We start from the raw sequence: 16,385 nt of genomic DNA on the forward strand, positions 1-16,385 counted from the left end.
AAAATTGGACCATGTGCATTTAGCGCCACCCTGTGGTGGAACGAGCGGGGAGTATTTGACAGTTCGACGCGTCGTCGGTTGCTAGGTTATTCACCCGGAAGAGCACGGTATTCATCTTCCAGCTGACTGGGATGGATCGATAAATCAAGATAAGAGATAACTAGCATCCACCCTTTTAGCAGATTACATGGGTGAAGTCAATAAATTGAGGATTTCTCCTTTATAATTTGCATTACATTCCCATTGAAGGCGATTGAACCAGACATCACGATTGGATGACAAATCATTCTCCTTTGCATTTGTCTCAGGCAGGGTGGATCCAGCTATCTGGGACTGATGACCGGTGGTCTGACAAGAAGATTAGAAGATCGATTTCCAGGTAGCTAGCTAAAACTGTTATTTGAAGTGGAAGGATACATAGATACTTAGCTAGCTGACATAACGCGATTGCGTTCAATGCTTTACAGTACACCAAAATGCTACCAAAAGATAGTTGTGAATATAGCACATGAATTCAGTGTTTTTGCGAGATAGCTAACAGCAGTGGCTCAAAACAATAGACTATTAACGTTAGTTATACCTATGTTTATTACACGTGCTAAGCTCATCTGTGCATGTGTGTTTATGCTTGCATTGGTGTGTGTTTCCGTGTGTGCGTGTGTGTGAGAGACTCTAGGAGGAACCATGGCTAATAAGGTGAAATGGGTGACCGACATTGAGAAATCCGTACTCATCAACAACTTTGAGAAGAGAGGATGGACTCAGGTCACAGAGAGCGAGGACTGGAACTTCTACTGGTAGGCTGTCATTGGAGCTATGGAGCTTTCTCTGAGTGACAATACACAGTGGGTGCTTATGAATACCAGTGTAGCACATACAGAGATCAGGGTCGTGTTCAGTGTGCACAAAACAGTAGAGAAGAATGCTTTGCTACTTGGTCTTGTCCAATAAAAACACTCACCTTCTTTTTTAAACGTTTTCTTTTATTTGTGCATACTGAACACAGCCCAGGACAACATAAAATATATTGCTTCAGGGGTAAATTAGACAAACTGCAATGATGTGCAACTGTAAATAACAGATAATGTCATTCAGAAAAACAGAAATTCCTGATTAATCACAAAAATCCCATCCCTGACTGGCTACCCCCCGCGAATCTCCATCAGTCTTGGAGAAACCTTGTTTATGATCCGTCTATGCCTCCCTATAGGATGAGCGTCCAGACCATCCGGAACGTGTTCAGTGTGGACACGGGTTACCGTCTCTCGGATGAGCAGATGGTCAACCACTTCCCCAACCACTATGAGTTGACCAGGAAGGACCTGATGATCAAGAACATCAAACGCTACCGCAAAGATATGGAGAAGGAGGGAAGCCCGCTGGCCGAGAAAGACGAAAACGGGAAATACCTTTATTTAGGTGGCAGTTATGAGCTTTCCCGTACACGCACACTGCTTACTTACAGTATATGTAAATAAATATGGACATAAGATACATTTCAATTTCAGTTGCACCTGCTACAAGGGGCTCTGACTAGAAGTGGCCCTTTTTTGGGGTCTTGGGCTAAAATAGCTAAACTCACTCATTATTTTGTGCCGTTAAACAAATGTCATCAATACTGTCCTTTCATATTTCTCTGCGTTTTTATACTCCCTCTCTCCCTGTCTGGTTGTGACCCAGACTTTGTGCCGGTGACGTTCATGCTTCCGGCGGATTATAATCTGTTTGTGGAGGAGTTCCGTAAGAGTCCTTCCAGCACGTGGATAATGAAGCCGTGTGGGAAGGCTCAGGGAAAAGGCATTTTCCTCATCAACAAACTTTCCCAGATCAAGAAGTGGTCCCGAGATAGCCGTACCTCCACGTGAGTGCTGACACACACACCCACAACCACAACCACACATACATACAGTTGAAGTCGGAAGTTTACATACACCTTAGCCAAATACATTTAAACTCAGCTTTTCAAAACTCCTATAATTTAATCCTTGTAAAAATGCCCTGCGTAAGGTCAGTTAAGATCACCACTTTATTTTAAGAATGTGAAATGTCAGAATAATAGTAGAGAGAATTATTTTTTCCAGCTTTTATTTCTTTCATCGCATTCCCAGTGGGTCAGAAGTGTACATACACTCAATTAGTATTTGGTAGCATTGCCTTTAAATTGTTTAACTTGGGTCAAATGTTTCGGGTAGCCTTCCACAAGCTTCCCTCAATATGTTGGGTGAATTTTGACCCATTCCTCCTGACAGAGCTGGTGTAACTGAGTCAAGTTTGTAGGCCTCCCTGCTCGCACATGCTTTTTCAGTTCTGCCCACACATTTTCTATGGGATTGAGGTCAAGGCTTTGTGATAGCCACTCCAATACCTTGATTTTGTCGTCCTTAAGCCATTTTGCCACAACTTTGGAAGTATGCTTGGGGTCATTCTCCATTTGGAAGACTCATTTGCGACCAAGCTTTAACTTCCTGACTGATGTCTTGAGATGTTGCTTCAATATATCCACATACTTTTCCTACCTCATGATGCCATCTATTTTGTGAAGTGCACCAGTCCCTCATGCAGCAAAGCACCCCCACAACCTGATGCTGCCACCCCCGTGCTTCACGGTTGGGATGGTATTCTTCAGCTTACAAGCCTACCCTTTTCCCTCCGAACATAACGATGGTCATTATGGCCAAACAGTTCTATTTTTGTTTCATCAGACCAGAGGACATTTCTCCATGTGCAGTTGCAAACCGTAGTCTGGCTTTTTTATGGTGGTTTTGGAGCAGTAGCTTCTTCCTTGCTGAGCGGCCTTTCAGGTTATGTCGATATAGGACTTGTTTTACTGTGGATATAGATACTTTTGTACCTGTTTCCTCCAGCATCTTCGCAAGGTCCTTTGCTGTTGTTCTGGGATTTATTTGCACTTTTCGCACCTAAGTTCGTTCATCTCTAGGAGACAGAACGGGTCTCCTTCCTGAGCGGTATGATGGCTGCGTGGTCCCATGGTGTTTATACCTGAATACTATTGTTTGTACAGATGATCATGGTACCTTCAGGCATTTTTAAATTGCTCCCAAGGATGAACCAGACTTGTGGAGGTCTACAATTCTTTTCCTGAGGTCTTGGCTGGTTTCTTTTTATTTTCCCATGATGTCAAGCAAAGAAGCACTGAGTTTGAAGGTAGGCCTTGAAATACATCCACAGGTACACCTCCAATTGACTCAAATGATGTCAATTAGCCTATCAGAAGCTTCTAAACCATGACATAATTTTCTGGAATTTTCCAAACTGTTTAAAGGCACAGTCAACTTAGTGTATGTAAACTTCTGACCCACTGGAACTGTGATACAGTGAATTATAAACTGTAAACAATTGTTGGAAAAATTACTTGTCATTCACAAAGTAGATGTCCTAACCGACTTGCCAAAACTATAGTTTGTTTACAAGAAATTTGTGGAGTGGTTGAAAAACGAGTTTTAATGACTCGAACCTAATTGCATGTAAACTCCTGACCTGAACGGTATATACACACACACACACACACACACACACACACACACACACACACACACACACACACACACACACACACACACACACACACACACACACACACACACACACACACACACACCTCTACCAACTACTGATAAACATGTCCTGTGTGTGGCTGCCAAAGGTGAGTCTTTGCTTGCATTTGCATTGTTCACAGTCAGTCTTATGTCATACAGGTAGTATTACCCCACTACTCTGGAATCTGCTGTTCTCAACACCGTTGTCCGTAGATGAGATGTCCATAGATAAATGACTGATGCTCCGTTTCCTTTGTGTTTGCTAGGTTTGTAGCGGCCTCAAGTGGCAAGGAGGCCTATGTCATCTCTCTGTACATCGACAACCCACTGCTGATCGGAGGCAAGAAGTTTGACCTGCGTCTCTATGTGTTGGTTACCACCTATCGACCTCTCAAGTGTTACATGTAGGTTTATGATTAACCTAAAGCCTACAGCCCAGGTTCATTTCCCTCAAGTCCTACCGCTCTGAAATGACTGGATAGGTAATAGATAGATAATAACTTAATTGTCCCCATGCTAATAGAAACATAGACAGTCTGTTACATGAAATGCAAATACATCATTATAAACAGTGCAATATGCATATACTTTTTCATAATTCTGTAATTATGAAAAAGGTGTACCTGTGGATGTATTTCAAGTCCTACCTTCAAACTCAGTGCCTCTTTGCTTGACATCATGGGAAAATCAAAACAAACCAGCCAAGAAAAAAACATATTCCTGAAAGGCCGCTCAGCAAGGAAGAAGCTAGTGCTCCAAAACCACCATAAAAAAAGCAGTTTGCAACTGCACATGAAGAAATGTCCTCTGGTCTGATGAAACAAAAATAGAACTGTTTGGCCATAATGACCATCGTTATGTTTGGAGGAAAAAGGTGAGGATTGCAAGCAGAAGAACACCATCCCAACCGTGAAGCACGGGGGTGGCAGCATCATGTAGTGGGGGTGCGTTGCTGCAGGAGGGACTGGTGCACTTCACAAAATAGATGGCATCATGCGGAAGGAAAAGTATGTGGATATATTGAAGCAACATCTCAAGACTTCAGTTAAAGCTTGGTCGCAAATGAGTTTTCCAAATTCTGTAAAACATTAATAAAGGATATTGCCACTAGGATCAATGTTAACATCAGCATTTGATCAGATCAATATTTGACAAATTGGTCCATTTGGACCTTTGTGTTGCTTCCAGGTATAAACTGGGTTTCTGCCGGTTTTGCACAGTGAAATACACCCCCAGCACTAGTGAACTGGACAACATGTTTGTGCACCTGACCAATGTGGCCATTCAGAGACATGGGGTAAGTGTGTGTGTGTTGTCAAGACAGATAACACATACACAACCCACTAAATGGGCCTAAAACAGGCAGAAATGTCTCCTACATAAATATGTGAGTTTCTATGCGTATATATTTCTACGTGTGTACAATACATCTATACACGTTGCAGGATGACTATAACCATGTCCACGGTGGGAAGTGGACGGTCAGTAACCTGCGTCTGTACCTGGAGAGCACCAGGGGGAAGGAGGTGACCAGCCGACTGTTTGACCAGATCCACTGGATCATGGTGCAGTCCCTAAAGGCTGTCGCTGTGAGTGGTCACACACACATACGGAAACAAAAACGTGTTCCCCATTTTATCCCTGCTGTGTTGCAGCTGCTCTTCCCTTTTTCACTCCTGTCCCACACACTCAACGCACTAACTTCCCTTTCCCCTCTAAACACTCCCTCTCTCTCTCTTCACAGCCCGTCATGAACAATGATAAACATTGCTTTGAGTGTTATGGATATGACATCATCATCGATGACAAGCTGAAGCCATGGCTCATTGAGGTGAGGCGCCCACCCACACACACACACACACACACACACAAACACAGTGTAATTACATGACATTGGCAAAAATGACTTGAAGTAAAAAAGTATCTCTTATTGTGAACATGCTATAGATTTACTCACAAAGTCTAGTTCCTACTAAGATGACCTCGTGTCAAAAGGTTTTCTTTGTTCTGCATTGCTTGTGAAGTGAAACTAGTGCTGCGTTCCTTTCTCTGTCTAGCAAGTTTAATGTACTTAGGGTTGACTTTTCTCTCTCTGTGTGTGAGTGTTTGTATATGTGTGTGTGTGTGTTTGTTTCTGAGGTGTTTGACTAAAACCTGCTCAAGGCAATGTACAGGAAACAAACCGTACTCTGGTTCACCAGCAGTTGTGTATGTTTTTAGGATTTAGGAATGTCACAATTAAACAATTGTCTGTTGTTATGACTTTGTAAACTCCTTCAATCTTCTCTATCTGCCATTGTTTGCATACTGAGTCGTTTACTTTCTATTGGTTTCTCACTGTGAATGTCTGGCTGAGTACATGAAGTCAAACATTCTCGGAGGGTACTAGAGGAATTCAACTTTTGACTTGAACAGGAATAAAAAAAAAAGGTCTATTTTGGTAGATCATTTAAGTTTCCCTGGTCCCGTATTCACTAAGCGTCCCCGTGTGTATGAGTGTTGATCCGCTGTGAGATCCTCTGGTACAGCCACCCGGGGCAGAATAGCCGGCATGCCAATGCCAAGCCCTCATTGATGTGTATTGTAGAATAACAGCTGAGGAACCAACCTGCAGCAGTCTCTCAGTCTGCAAGGCCTGGGAATCAAGGGAGTGATTCCAACCAAGCTTTGTGTGTGTGTGTGTGTGTGTGTGTGTGTGTGTGTGTGTGTGTGTGTGTGTGTGTGTGTGTGTGTGTGTGTGTGTGTGTGTGCTCATGTCTTTCTGGGATTGATCTCTCTTTTTCTCTCTCTTAGCTGTCCATGTGAGTGTCTGTGTGCCAATATATTTACAACCCACACCCACCGTTGCTGCTAATACATTGTCCGTGTGGCACATTTCCTGCCTGATAAGCAGCTCCCAGTTCCTATGGGGACTGATAGGAAATGAAAACAGTGAAATAGTGAGGTCATTCCTGCCTGTTACTAGTCTCCAGTACTTTGTACTCTACTCATACTCAGGACAGAACTTTCCATGCTGGCCCGTGTGTACATAATGACTAATGCTTATCCTGACCTGTGCTCTCTGCTGTGTGTGTGTGTGTGTGTGTGTGTGTGTGTGTGTGTGTGTGTGTGTGTGTGTGTGTGTGTCTATTCCGCGTCTGTCCTCCAGGTTAACGCTTCTCCGTCGCTCACTTCCAGCACAGCCAACGACCGGATCCTGAAGTACAATCTGATCAATGACACTCTCAACATCGTCACACCCAACGGGGACATTCCCGACTGCCGCTGGAACCGCAGCCCACCCCGAGAGGCCCTGGGCAACTACCAAGTCCTGTGAGTGACAGCCCCCTCTTCCTATCACAGCGCTCGAGGGAGAAAACAGGCCTGAGGCGTGTTCAGCAGGACGCAGCGTTTCGGAATATTTAGATAGAAATATGCTATGCTTCTCTGACATGTAGAATTAGGAATCAAGTCGGATCTAATCATGGCATTTCTATCTGCAGCATTTGACAACATTTGACTACGGAACGTGGCCCAGGGTTAAAAAAACACACTATTTGTTTTTAAAAAATCTAATAGTGGAGTGCCAGATGAGCAGGGTTTGACGTTTTGGAACTATTGGTCCGTCAAGCCAGGATTAACAGTTAGAGAAAATATCTCTAACTGTGAACTGATTTAGGATCAGATGAACTGAAACAATCCATCTACGATTCACCGCATAGCAGCTTCTAGTCATTGTTGCTAGCTATCTGACCGATCAGAATGACAACACACAGCCTTTTACCTCAGAGTTACATTTTTGTTGTGATGTTATTACTATATTGTCTTTATACTTCCTATATCTGGCATCTTTAACTTGTTTTATGAGTTGGAGAACACTTTGTGAGGGATCTTAGACCATTCCTACATACAGAATCCACAGGAGGTTGGTGGCACTATAATTGGGGAGAACAGGCTCTTGGTAATGGCTGGAGCAGAATGAGTGAAATAGTATCAAAACCATCAAACACATGGTTTCCATTTATTCTGTTCCAGGTGTTATTATGAGCCGTCCTCCCCTCAGCAGCCTCCACTGACAGAATCCTTCCAGATCCTTGATATACTTCGTCTGCGCTTATAGACTGCCCTCTTCAATTCAAACCACAGCTTTTCAATAGGTTTCTACTTTTGATTTTGGGGCCAATGAACCATTTATTTGTGGATTGTGATGTGTGCTTGGGGTTATTGTCTTGCTGGAAGATTCACTTGCGCCAAGTTTCAGCCTCCTGGCAGAGGCAACCAGGTTTTTGTTAATAATATCCTGATACTGGGTAAAGTTCATGATGCCGTTGATTTTAACAAGGACCCCACGACCAGTGGAAGCAAAATAGCCCCATAAGATACACCACCAAACTTTACAGTAGGTACTGGGTTCTTTTCTGCTCATGCATTCTCATGTCGACGCCAAACCCACCACTAGTGTGCGTGGCCAAAGATCTCTATTTTTGCTCATCTTCATCAAGGGTGTCAATAATTTCATACCCCACTGTAGCTCTTACCAATACTCTGTCTTACACATACACTCTTAGAAAAAAAAGTGATATCTAGGACCTTAAACTGTTCGTCGGCTGTCCACATAAGAGAACCCTTTGAAGAACCCTTGGAACACAAAAGAGTTCTACCTGGAACCAAAAAAGGTTATACCTGGAATCAAAAAGTGTTATCCTATGGGGGCAGCCGAAGAACCCTTTTGGAAGCCTTTTCTAAGAGTGTACTCTCTCTCTCTATCCTCTGTCTCTCTCTCTATCCTCTGTCTCTTCCCCTCCCTTCCTGCCTCCGTCTCTCTCTCACTCACCACTCTCTCCCTCCCTGCCTCTCTCTGTCTTCCCCTCTGTCCCTGCCTGTCTCTCTCTCCCTACCTCCCTCCCTCCAACTTTCCCTTCCTCAGGTACGACGAGGAGCAGGCGCTGAGCGAGAATGTAGAACGTGACCTACGGAGTCGCTCAGGCCAGTCGCTGGGGTCTAAGGGAATGGCGAAGGGGGGAACAGGGCCTCGCCCAGCTGCCGCCACCTGGAAGTGAGGTGGTAATGTCCAAAGCCTCACTGTGCCTCACTGTCCCTTTACTGACCTCTCGTCGCTCTTCCTGTGTCATTCATGGGGGAAAGGGGGTCGGGGGCAAGGGACGACCCAGACAGAGGGATGGAAGGATGACAGGGAGGGAGAGGACCCAGTAAGCTCTGAGGACCCTACCATGCATCACAAGCAAGGACACGTGTGTGTCAGTAAAGAAAGGATCACACACACACTCACGTTTATCAGAAGCTCTGTATAATACACCAAATTATAGCATTTATCAACCTTTTATATAGCAATGGGAAGGGGACGTTCTCAGATGACTGTTAGAGGATTTCAATCAATGCACGTTTGAATAATGTTTTCATATATTGTTGTGGAATTGTTTTACTTTAATGTTTTTTTAATGTTTTCAAGCAGAATATTTTCTAGGTTAAGACACATCGGCGTGTGTAATTATTCTGTTAATGTCTGAAAACCGACATGATTCACCTCTTTATTTTGAAATGTATGACCAGAAAAGCATTTGCTTTTTGTTGACTGTATAAAACATAGTGTAATGGACAATGCTAACAACAAACAAAAGTAAGACTGGAAAGTGAGCTTTGAAGCGTTTGCTTTTCAAGCCACTGGAGTCGGCTATAAAGTGTATAAGGCTACAGTATGCATAATTACTTTTACAAAACTGAGAGACTTGTTCAATGTTTGGTTATACAACTTTACTTTTTAGTTGTTACTCATAAATTCACCTTTGGGATTAAGAAATGCTTTTACAGTTAAATATCTGGATATAAAGTGATGAGGTCAGCTCTTCAAACGTTGAAGTACCTTTCATTTTGTGTTGTGGATGACATTGCCATGCCAACAAATATTTTCCTGTGGTGTGACCTTGGAGGGGTGACCTCGAAACCAGGGTTTGCGTCCCAAAGGGCACCCTATTACCTATGGGCCCTGGTTAAAAGTAGTGCACTATATAGGGAATAGAGTGCCATTTGAGACACTGACCAGCACACCCTTGGTCTGCCTGTGTGTTTAAGATAATCCCATTCTGGTCACAGTGTGTGGTCACCTCGAGCGGTTGGCATACAAGAGACTAAAGCTGAAGCTGACTAAAGCTAAAGTGGCTACTGAGCTACAACAGACTGAACCATCTGATTGTGTGAAAGTGAACATAATGTAATAACCCATAGAGTATCTTTATTCATTTCTTATATACAGTACCATACATCCCACCCCACCTCACTGTGGTCCCCAGAGTTGTTAAAGGGATAGTTCACCCAAAGGAAACCAATATGTCATTTTCCAATTTGGGTGAATTATCACTAACAGTCACCATTAGGTTTAGCCTTTAATGATTTGGACTTTTTTGTATAGAAGACTGTACCATGTTTTATATATACTAATATGGTGCTGCTGCCTTTGTCTTACAGATGGTTTTAGTACACAATTAAATATACTGTTACATTAAAATAACGTATTTTTATGTACTTTTGACACTATTTGGTTATGCATTTCATGTCATATTTTACCCTCATTATTTGTTAAATACAGGTAGCTGCAATTTTATGTTTTATATACATGTACTGAATATAGGAATTATAACATGCAATGTTTTTGGTTTTTAAATGTATTAATAATTCCTGGTGCCTCAAATGTCTGCATGTAATAAATCCAATTAAACAATGGGGGATTTGTGTAAATCTCTATTTTTAGGGGTCACCTGTGTGCATTAGACAGACTCCCACACCTAACACGGACTGTGTCAGAGCACTCTCTGAATTTGAGAGGGGTCACATTTCCCCATCCCTCAGCTGTATACCAAAACAAGTGGCAGGGCTGCCGTTTTGCTAAACAATATCAGTGGCCATATATTCATTGTGTTTGTAGTTCTTGACATTTCTTGAAATTAAAACTACTATTTTGAAGGTTTTCTATTTTGCATACCGGAAGAGATGGTGGGTGCGTTGATGCTGCGGCTCCTGTTGCTGGTAAGAAAAAAAACGGGTAAAAGGTTTGCCAGCTAAATACAGCTAATTTATTCATTGATTCGCGTCTCTGAAGAGGAGCGGAACTCTTCGAGGTAAAGTGATAGCATATCTGTCTAGCTATATCTAATACCTATTTTGTTCATTTGGAACTTTGGTTTTTAAACTTTACAGCAACTGTACGAAAGTTTTTCTATGTAACATTACCAGAAGCAAGCTATTTAGCTAACGTTAGCCACTACTATTCAACCAGCTGGAAGGTGGGCTATGAAACAGCAAAGTTAACGTTAGCTAGCTAACGAACTATGGTTGACATAGCAGTACAGTCGGTAGCTAGTTAACGTTACTTGTTATGGGTCCTGGTAGATGGCTACCTAGTTAGTTTGGTAGCTAGCTAACGTTAACGTCAGCTAATGATTTAGTTAACTAACAATGTTTAAGATAGCCCGCTACCTAGTCCTAGTAAACTATTACTGGCATAATAGCCAATTGCTTACTTACTAGCTAGCTCCCTAACTAGGGAACTAAAATTGGATCGGGAGTATTTTGTTAGGGTATATTTTTAGTTGGCTCAAGATCTGTCTGACTACAGCCCTTGCATCGGTGACTGATGGAAGAAGGGCGGGGCAGGTTTCAGAAGTAAAGATAACCCCGCTGTCATCTCATGCAGTCTAAATTCAGAGTCAACTAATCACCACAAATGTTCTGTGTCTAGCGATCTTTTGTCACAGGGTAAAAGTTTCTATCTAAAAAGAAAGTTTTCACTTTAAAACTGACTTATGAATTCAATCACTTTTTTACTTTAACAAAACCTTGGTTCGCACCTAATATAAATCATTGGTTCACACTAAATGGCCAAGTGGCACTGTTAAAATGTGTGGTTTAGGTTTGGCTTAGGTTTCAAATCTGATTTTAACAAGATGCATTTTAGAAATAGGAGTTGACCCAAAACCTTCCCTTGAGAGAAGTGGAATGGAAGTGACTTTTTGGACCTGAATGCCAAAACATTCAGGAGATGGAGATTCTCAAAGTTGACTGGACCCATTTTGATCTCATTTGAAAGCTTAAAAAACAGGGTTGTCAAACTATAGGATTTAAAGTACCATCCATCATCATTTTTATCATTCAAAAGTTGGAGTGGCATTGTACTCATTTTGTTTCTATGGTGACCGGGCCCTTAACATCATGCCAGCACAGCACATGGGCTTCCACAGGAAAGTGACTAGAAGACTGCTCGCATCTGTGATGTCACTTAATCCAGTATTTCCCCCCATTATGTGTCTCCCTCGTTTGGCACTTTAACATGGAAGATGCCTGTAAGAATGGAACAAATACCATTGTTTAAGCCTGACCCTTGATCTAAGGTTTTTGGGTAGGGTTGACTGCTGGTGGTGTCAGTGACTTTGTTATCCATGTAGAGAGAATCTCTCAACATTGAGTTCTTGACTCTAACCCACTGGGGACGGTGTTTGCCATAAAGAGAGGGCCCACTGTAGGCCCCATTCTGTCATTGTAAGATCAACAGCAGAAATGCACAGCTTCATCACCAAGGAGGACAAGGTTGACTGACTGACACAATCGAAAAAACAATCCAAGTTTACAAACTATGGTTGCTATGTAAACACTTCACTCCTCTAAAGTCGATTGGGTAAACTTCTGACTTGCACACAATCTTTTAAAACACCCCCATAGGGATTTATAAATATGCTGTCCTACTGTGAACTAACATAAGATGGTAGGGATGGCAGCAATCATTGCAAAATACATCTCAACACATGATTATTTTAGGAAACAAAAGAAGGAAATGGAAACGGATATATTTTTCTTGTGAAAAAAAAAACTACCTCAGGACTACAGTAGAAGGACATTTGCTAATAGGTAGATGACCTAGTAGCAAAACTGTACCGTAGTCTTTACATTCCATTGCCATGATAAGACTCTGAAGAAACAGTGGTAACATTCACCCTATGCAGGCCTGTGTCTATACTAAGGCCAGAGAGTAGAACCATAGAGATTACAAGTTTGGCCATTTCCATTTCAGCAAAATGACAGATAATTCCATGGCAGCCATGTTATCACCCCCTGGAAGAAAGCATAAAATAATCCAGAATTGTCACAATGATCCACTAAACCCCTACATCTGAATACTCCTCAAGAACCGATCATGCAATGGTCAGAGGCAGCAACAGGACATTCAGTGTTTCGTCCCAATTCTCCACACTTTTCCAAAAGTGTGCACTTACTAGCACACTTCCAGTCATGGATTTAAAAGCATTGGAAGGGTCAAAGCATTGGCTAGAGGGAGGTTCCACTGTTTAATCCATGAATTGTGTTCAAGTGCTCACTTTGGGAGAAGGGTGGAGAATTGGGACTTAGCCAGTGGCTTCTAAACAAGGTTCATTTGATGTTTAGTGTATACATGTTAGGCCTACTTGTACAATGTATGGCTGGTTCCACATGTGTGATATCTCCTACTACTATAGCCTTGAGGCTATATGTAACAAGGCTCTCAGAGTAGGAGTGCTGATTTGCGCTCCTACTCAGACCTGGACCTCACTCTGGAGTCTGTGTTCTTCTTTCTTCTCTTTTAACTTTACACCCAAAAGAGAGGAAGTGTTATTTTCCTGGTCAGGCCAAACTGTGTAACATCTGTGATTGGGGCCTCCCCTGCTCACATAGTCAGTGAGTCACTTTTCAGACAACAAGGAAGTGTCTCCTTTTGTAACAGGGAGACTAATCAGACACCCCTCCAAGGTAACTTGTTGCCATTGTGTGTTGAGGTAGACTACTCTGGGTCAGTGTAGGGCTGTGACGATATCCGTATCGTGACATTGTTTCCATGGAAACCATGAAGCAGACCAACCTCTTTGGTCTGTTAACTTGGTGTAACATATTGTGTTCTATAACTTGGAAAATAAATAAAAGGAAATCTGGATGATGACATAATGATGTTTGTTTCCAACATTAGGGATGTTTCCCTAAAGAAGTCAAATCTGCTTTGTGTTTTGTTTCCTTGCCACAATAGTAACGAATATCTCCATACTGGTATCGTCCTGGCCCTTGATCAGTGTTTGTTTTTCATCTTATAATGTATTAGGTTAGTGCAAAACTAGGGTGGCTGATCAGAAATCAGAGTTTAATGGCAGAATGGGCAGGGAGATTTGTGATTATGTCAAAATCTTATCATAAGCAATGCCCTGCGACGTGTTGTTGCTGTCTGATGTGTGTGAACTCAGTTTCAGGGACAGGAGCAGAGAACAGAGTGGTGAACACACACTCCCATCTTTAAATACACACCACTGTCTTTGTCTGAGAGGTGCTTATTTATAAGGGCATGATTGTGAGATCTATCTGGGGCTGTGTTTGAGAACACACACACACACACACACACACACCTTGCTTGAGGACAGACATGTTTGTGCCTGTCAGCAGACATGCTTGGGCATGACATGCTTGTGAGCTTCGCTTTATTGCCCTGCAGTGGTGTTATGAACAGATCAACATCCTAACATGTGTACCCCACTGTCCCTGTCTCTTTTATAGATTTCTATTAGAGCACTGTCTGTCTCTCTGGGGCTGCTAAAGAGTACAGACCTGAAGCTATGAATATTGGGATGGACAGGGTCTGTTTGCCAGGATTGTGTGGCTGAGTTCAGACCTGTAACCAGTAGTACAATGCCCTGAGCCCAGAGTTGCCTAAGAACATTCCAGCACTGTCCGTCTACTGCAAACTGCTATCTGTGGAGAGTAGTCAACTTCAGAAATAGAAAATAATTGAAGCCCACTGATAGACGGTAGGCTATGTTTAGCCCTCCACCCATGTCATTTAGCCAACACTGAGGATCCTCTCTATTTAGACTTAGCCTACCAGTCAACTCCCACATCACCATGTTACGGGCTCGCTTTCGCTCATCTTATTCTTTTGTTCTCTTTTGTTATTTTTTCCACGTTCTTTCTCTCCATTTTTATTCTCATTCAGTTTCACTCTATTTCCCACATTCTCTCTCTCAATCACTGCCTCTCTCTCGCACTGCCTCTCTCTCGCACTGCCTCTCTCTCGCACTGCCTCTCTCTCGCACTGCCTCTCTCTCGCACTGCCTCTCTCTCGCACGGCCTCTCTCTCGCACTGCCTCTCTCTCGCACTGCCTCTCTCTCGCACTGCCTCTCTCTCGCACTGCCTCTCTCTCGCACTGCCTCGCTATCGCACTGCCTCGCTATCGCACTGCCTCGCTATCTGTCTCTTTGGTAAAGGTCAGTGGAGTCTCATGTCTGTTCTGGGTGCAGCAGGGCTGTAGTGTGTCATGACTCAGGCCCCTCCAGTCTCAGGCTCCTCAGTGCTGCCGTTCAATGGTCATGTGCATTCAATTACTCCCTGGGTGACCCATCTCTGTCTCATTGACTTTGGGAACCTGTATTTCTATGTGCAGCTGACAGCTGCCCAATCCGGGGGGGCCCTGTATCCCTTGATGTTGGTTCATATAACCCCAGCGGGTCTAGTTCTGGAGCTAGTGGGTGTCTGTGTTTTCTCAACATGCCAGGAGACACACACACAGCATACTATGCCTATACCCCATGTAGCCTAATGCATTGCTGCCTATACCCCACGTAGCCTAATGTATTGCTGCCTATACCCCACGTAGCCTAATGTATTGCTGCCTATACCCCACGTAGCCTAATGTATTGCTGCCTATACCCCACGTAGCCTAATGCATTGCTGCCTATACCCCACGTAGCCTAATGTATTGCTGCCTATACCCCATGTAGCCTAATGTATTGCTGCCTATACCCCACGTAGCCTAATGTATTGCTGCCTATACCCCATGTAGCCTAATGTATTGCTGCCTATACCCCACGTAGCCTAATGTATTGCTGCCTATACCCCACGTAGCCTAATGTATTGCTGCCTATACCCCATGTAGCCTAATGTATTGCTGCCTATACCCCACGTAGCCTAATGTATTGCTGCCTATACCCCATGTAGCCTAATGTATTGCTGCCTATACCCCACGTAGCCTAATGTATTGCTGCCTATACCCCACGTAGCCTAATGCATTGCTGCCTATACCCCACGTAGCCTAATGCATTGCTGCCTATACCCCACGTAGCCTAATGCATTGCTGCCTATACCCCACGTAGCCTAATGCATTGCTGCCTATACCCCACGTAGACTAATGTATTGCTGCCTATACCCCACGTAGCCTAATGTATTGCTGCCTATACCCCACGTAGCCTAATGCTTTGCTGCCTATACCCCACGTAGCCTAATGTATTGCTGCCTATACCCCATGTAGCCTAATGTATTGCTGCCTATACCCCACGTAGCCTAACGCATTGCTGCCTGTACCCCACGTAGACTAATGCTTTGCTGCCTATACCCCACGTAGACTAATGTATTGCTGCCTATACCCCTCGTAGCCTAATGCTTTGCTGCCTATACCCCACGTAGCCTAACGCATTGCTGCCTATACCCCACGTAGCCTAACGCATTGCTGCCTATACCCCACGTAGCCTAACGCATTGCTGCCTATACCCCACGTAGCCTAACGCATTGCTGCCTATACCCCACGTAGACTAATGTATTGCTGCCTGTACCCCACGTAGACTAATGCTTTGCTGCCTATACCCCACGTAGACTAATGCATTGCTGCCTATACCCCACGTAGCCTAATGCTTTGCTGCCTATACCCCACGTAGCCTAATGCATTGCTGCCTATACCCCACGTAGCCTAACGCATTGCTGCCTATACCCCACGTAGCCTAACGCATTGCTGCCTATACCCCACGTAGCCTAACGCATTGCTGCCTATACCC

The 16,385-nt window shown here is 43.5% G+C and overlaps 2 protein-coding genes across 10 annotated transcripts in view; both read left to right on the forward strand.

Annotated features, from left to right (window-relative positions):
- Window positions 1-76: 76 nt before the first annotated feature.
- Window positions 77-10,274, forward strand: LOC118366426 (polyglutamylase complex subunit TTLL1). 4 transcript variants are annotated; one of them, XM_052492517.1, is made up of 11 exons: window positions 101-191; window positions 309-379; window positions 677-797; window positions 1,211-1,419; window positions 1,681-1,861; window positions 3,824-3,961; window positions 4,746-4,854; window positions 5,003-5,146; window positions 5,302-5,388; window positions 6,706-6,869; window positions 8,464-10,274. In XM_052492517.1, the coding sequence occupies exons 2-11, from the start codon at window positions 337-339 to the stop codon at window positions 8,594-8,596; spliced, it is 1,329 nt and encodes a 442-aa protein (XP_052348477.1). In that variant the 5' UTR covers window positions 101-191; window positions 309-336; the 3' UTR covers window positions 8,597-10,274. The 4 variants fall into 4 exon arrangements, 3 of the variants coding, with proteins under 3 accessions (XP_052348478.1, XP_052348477.1, XP_052348479.1); XM_052492519.1 differs by having other exon boundaries at window positions 103-191; window positions 670-797; XR_008089250.1 differs by having other exon boundaries at window positions 77-379; window positions 6,735-6,869; window positions 8,464-8,613.
- A 272-nt stretch (window positions 10,275-10,546) lies between these two features.
- LOC118366430 (protein kinase C and casein kinase substrate in neurons protein 2-like) overlaps window positions 10,547-16,385 on the forward strand; it is a 49,877-nt gene continuing 44,038 nt past the window's right edge. For 2 of the 6 annotated variants that reach the window (XM_052492529.1, XM_052492531.1), the window contains exon 1: window positions 10,603-10,669. The gene's annotated coding sequence lies outside the window, so the exon portion shown is untranslated. Of the gene's footprint in view, window positions 10,670-16,385 lie in introns of all 6 variants that reach the window. The other 4 variants (XM_052492526.1, XM_052492528.1, XM_052492527.1 and 1 more) reach the window with 4 other exon arrangements.

Source organism: Oncorhynchus keta, chromosome 33 (assembly GCF_023373465.1).
Source record: "Oncorhynchus keta strain PuntledgeMale-10-30-2019 chromosome 33, Oket_V2, whole genome shotgun sequence".
Classification (NCBI taxonomy): Eukaryota; Metazoa; Chordata; class Actinopteri; order Salmoniformes; family Salmonidae; genus Oncorhynchus; species Oncorhynchus keta.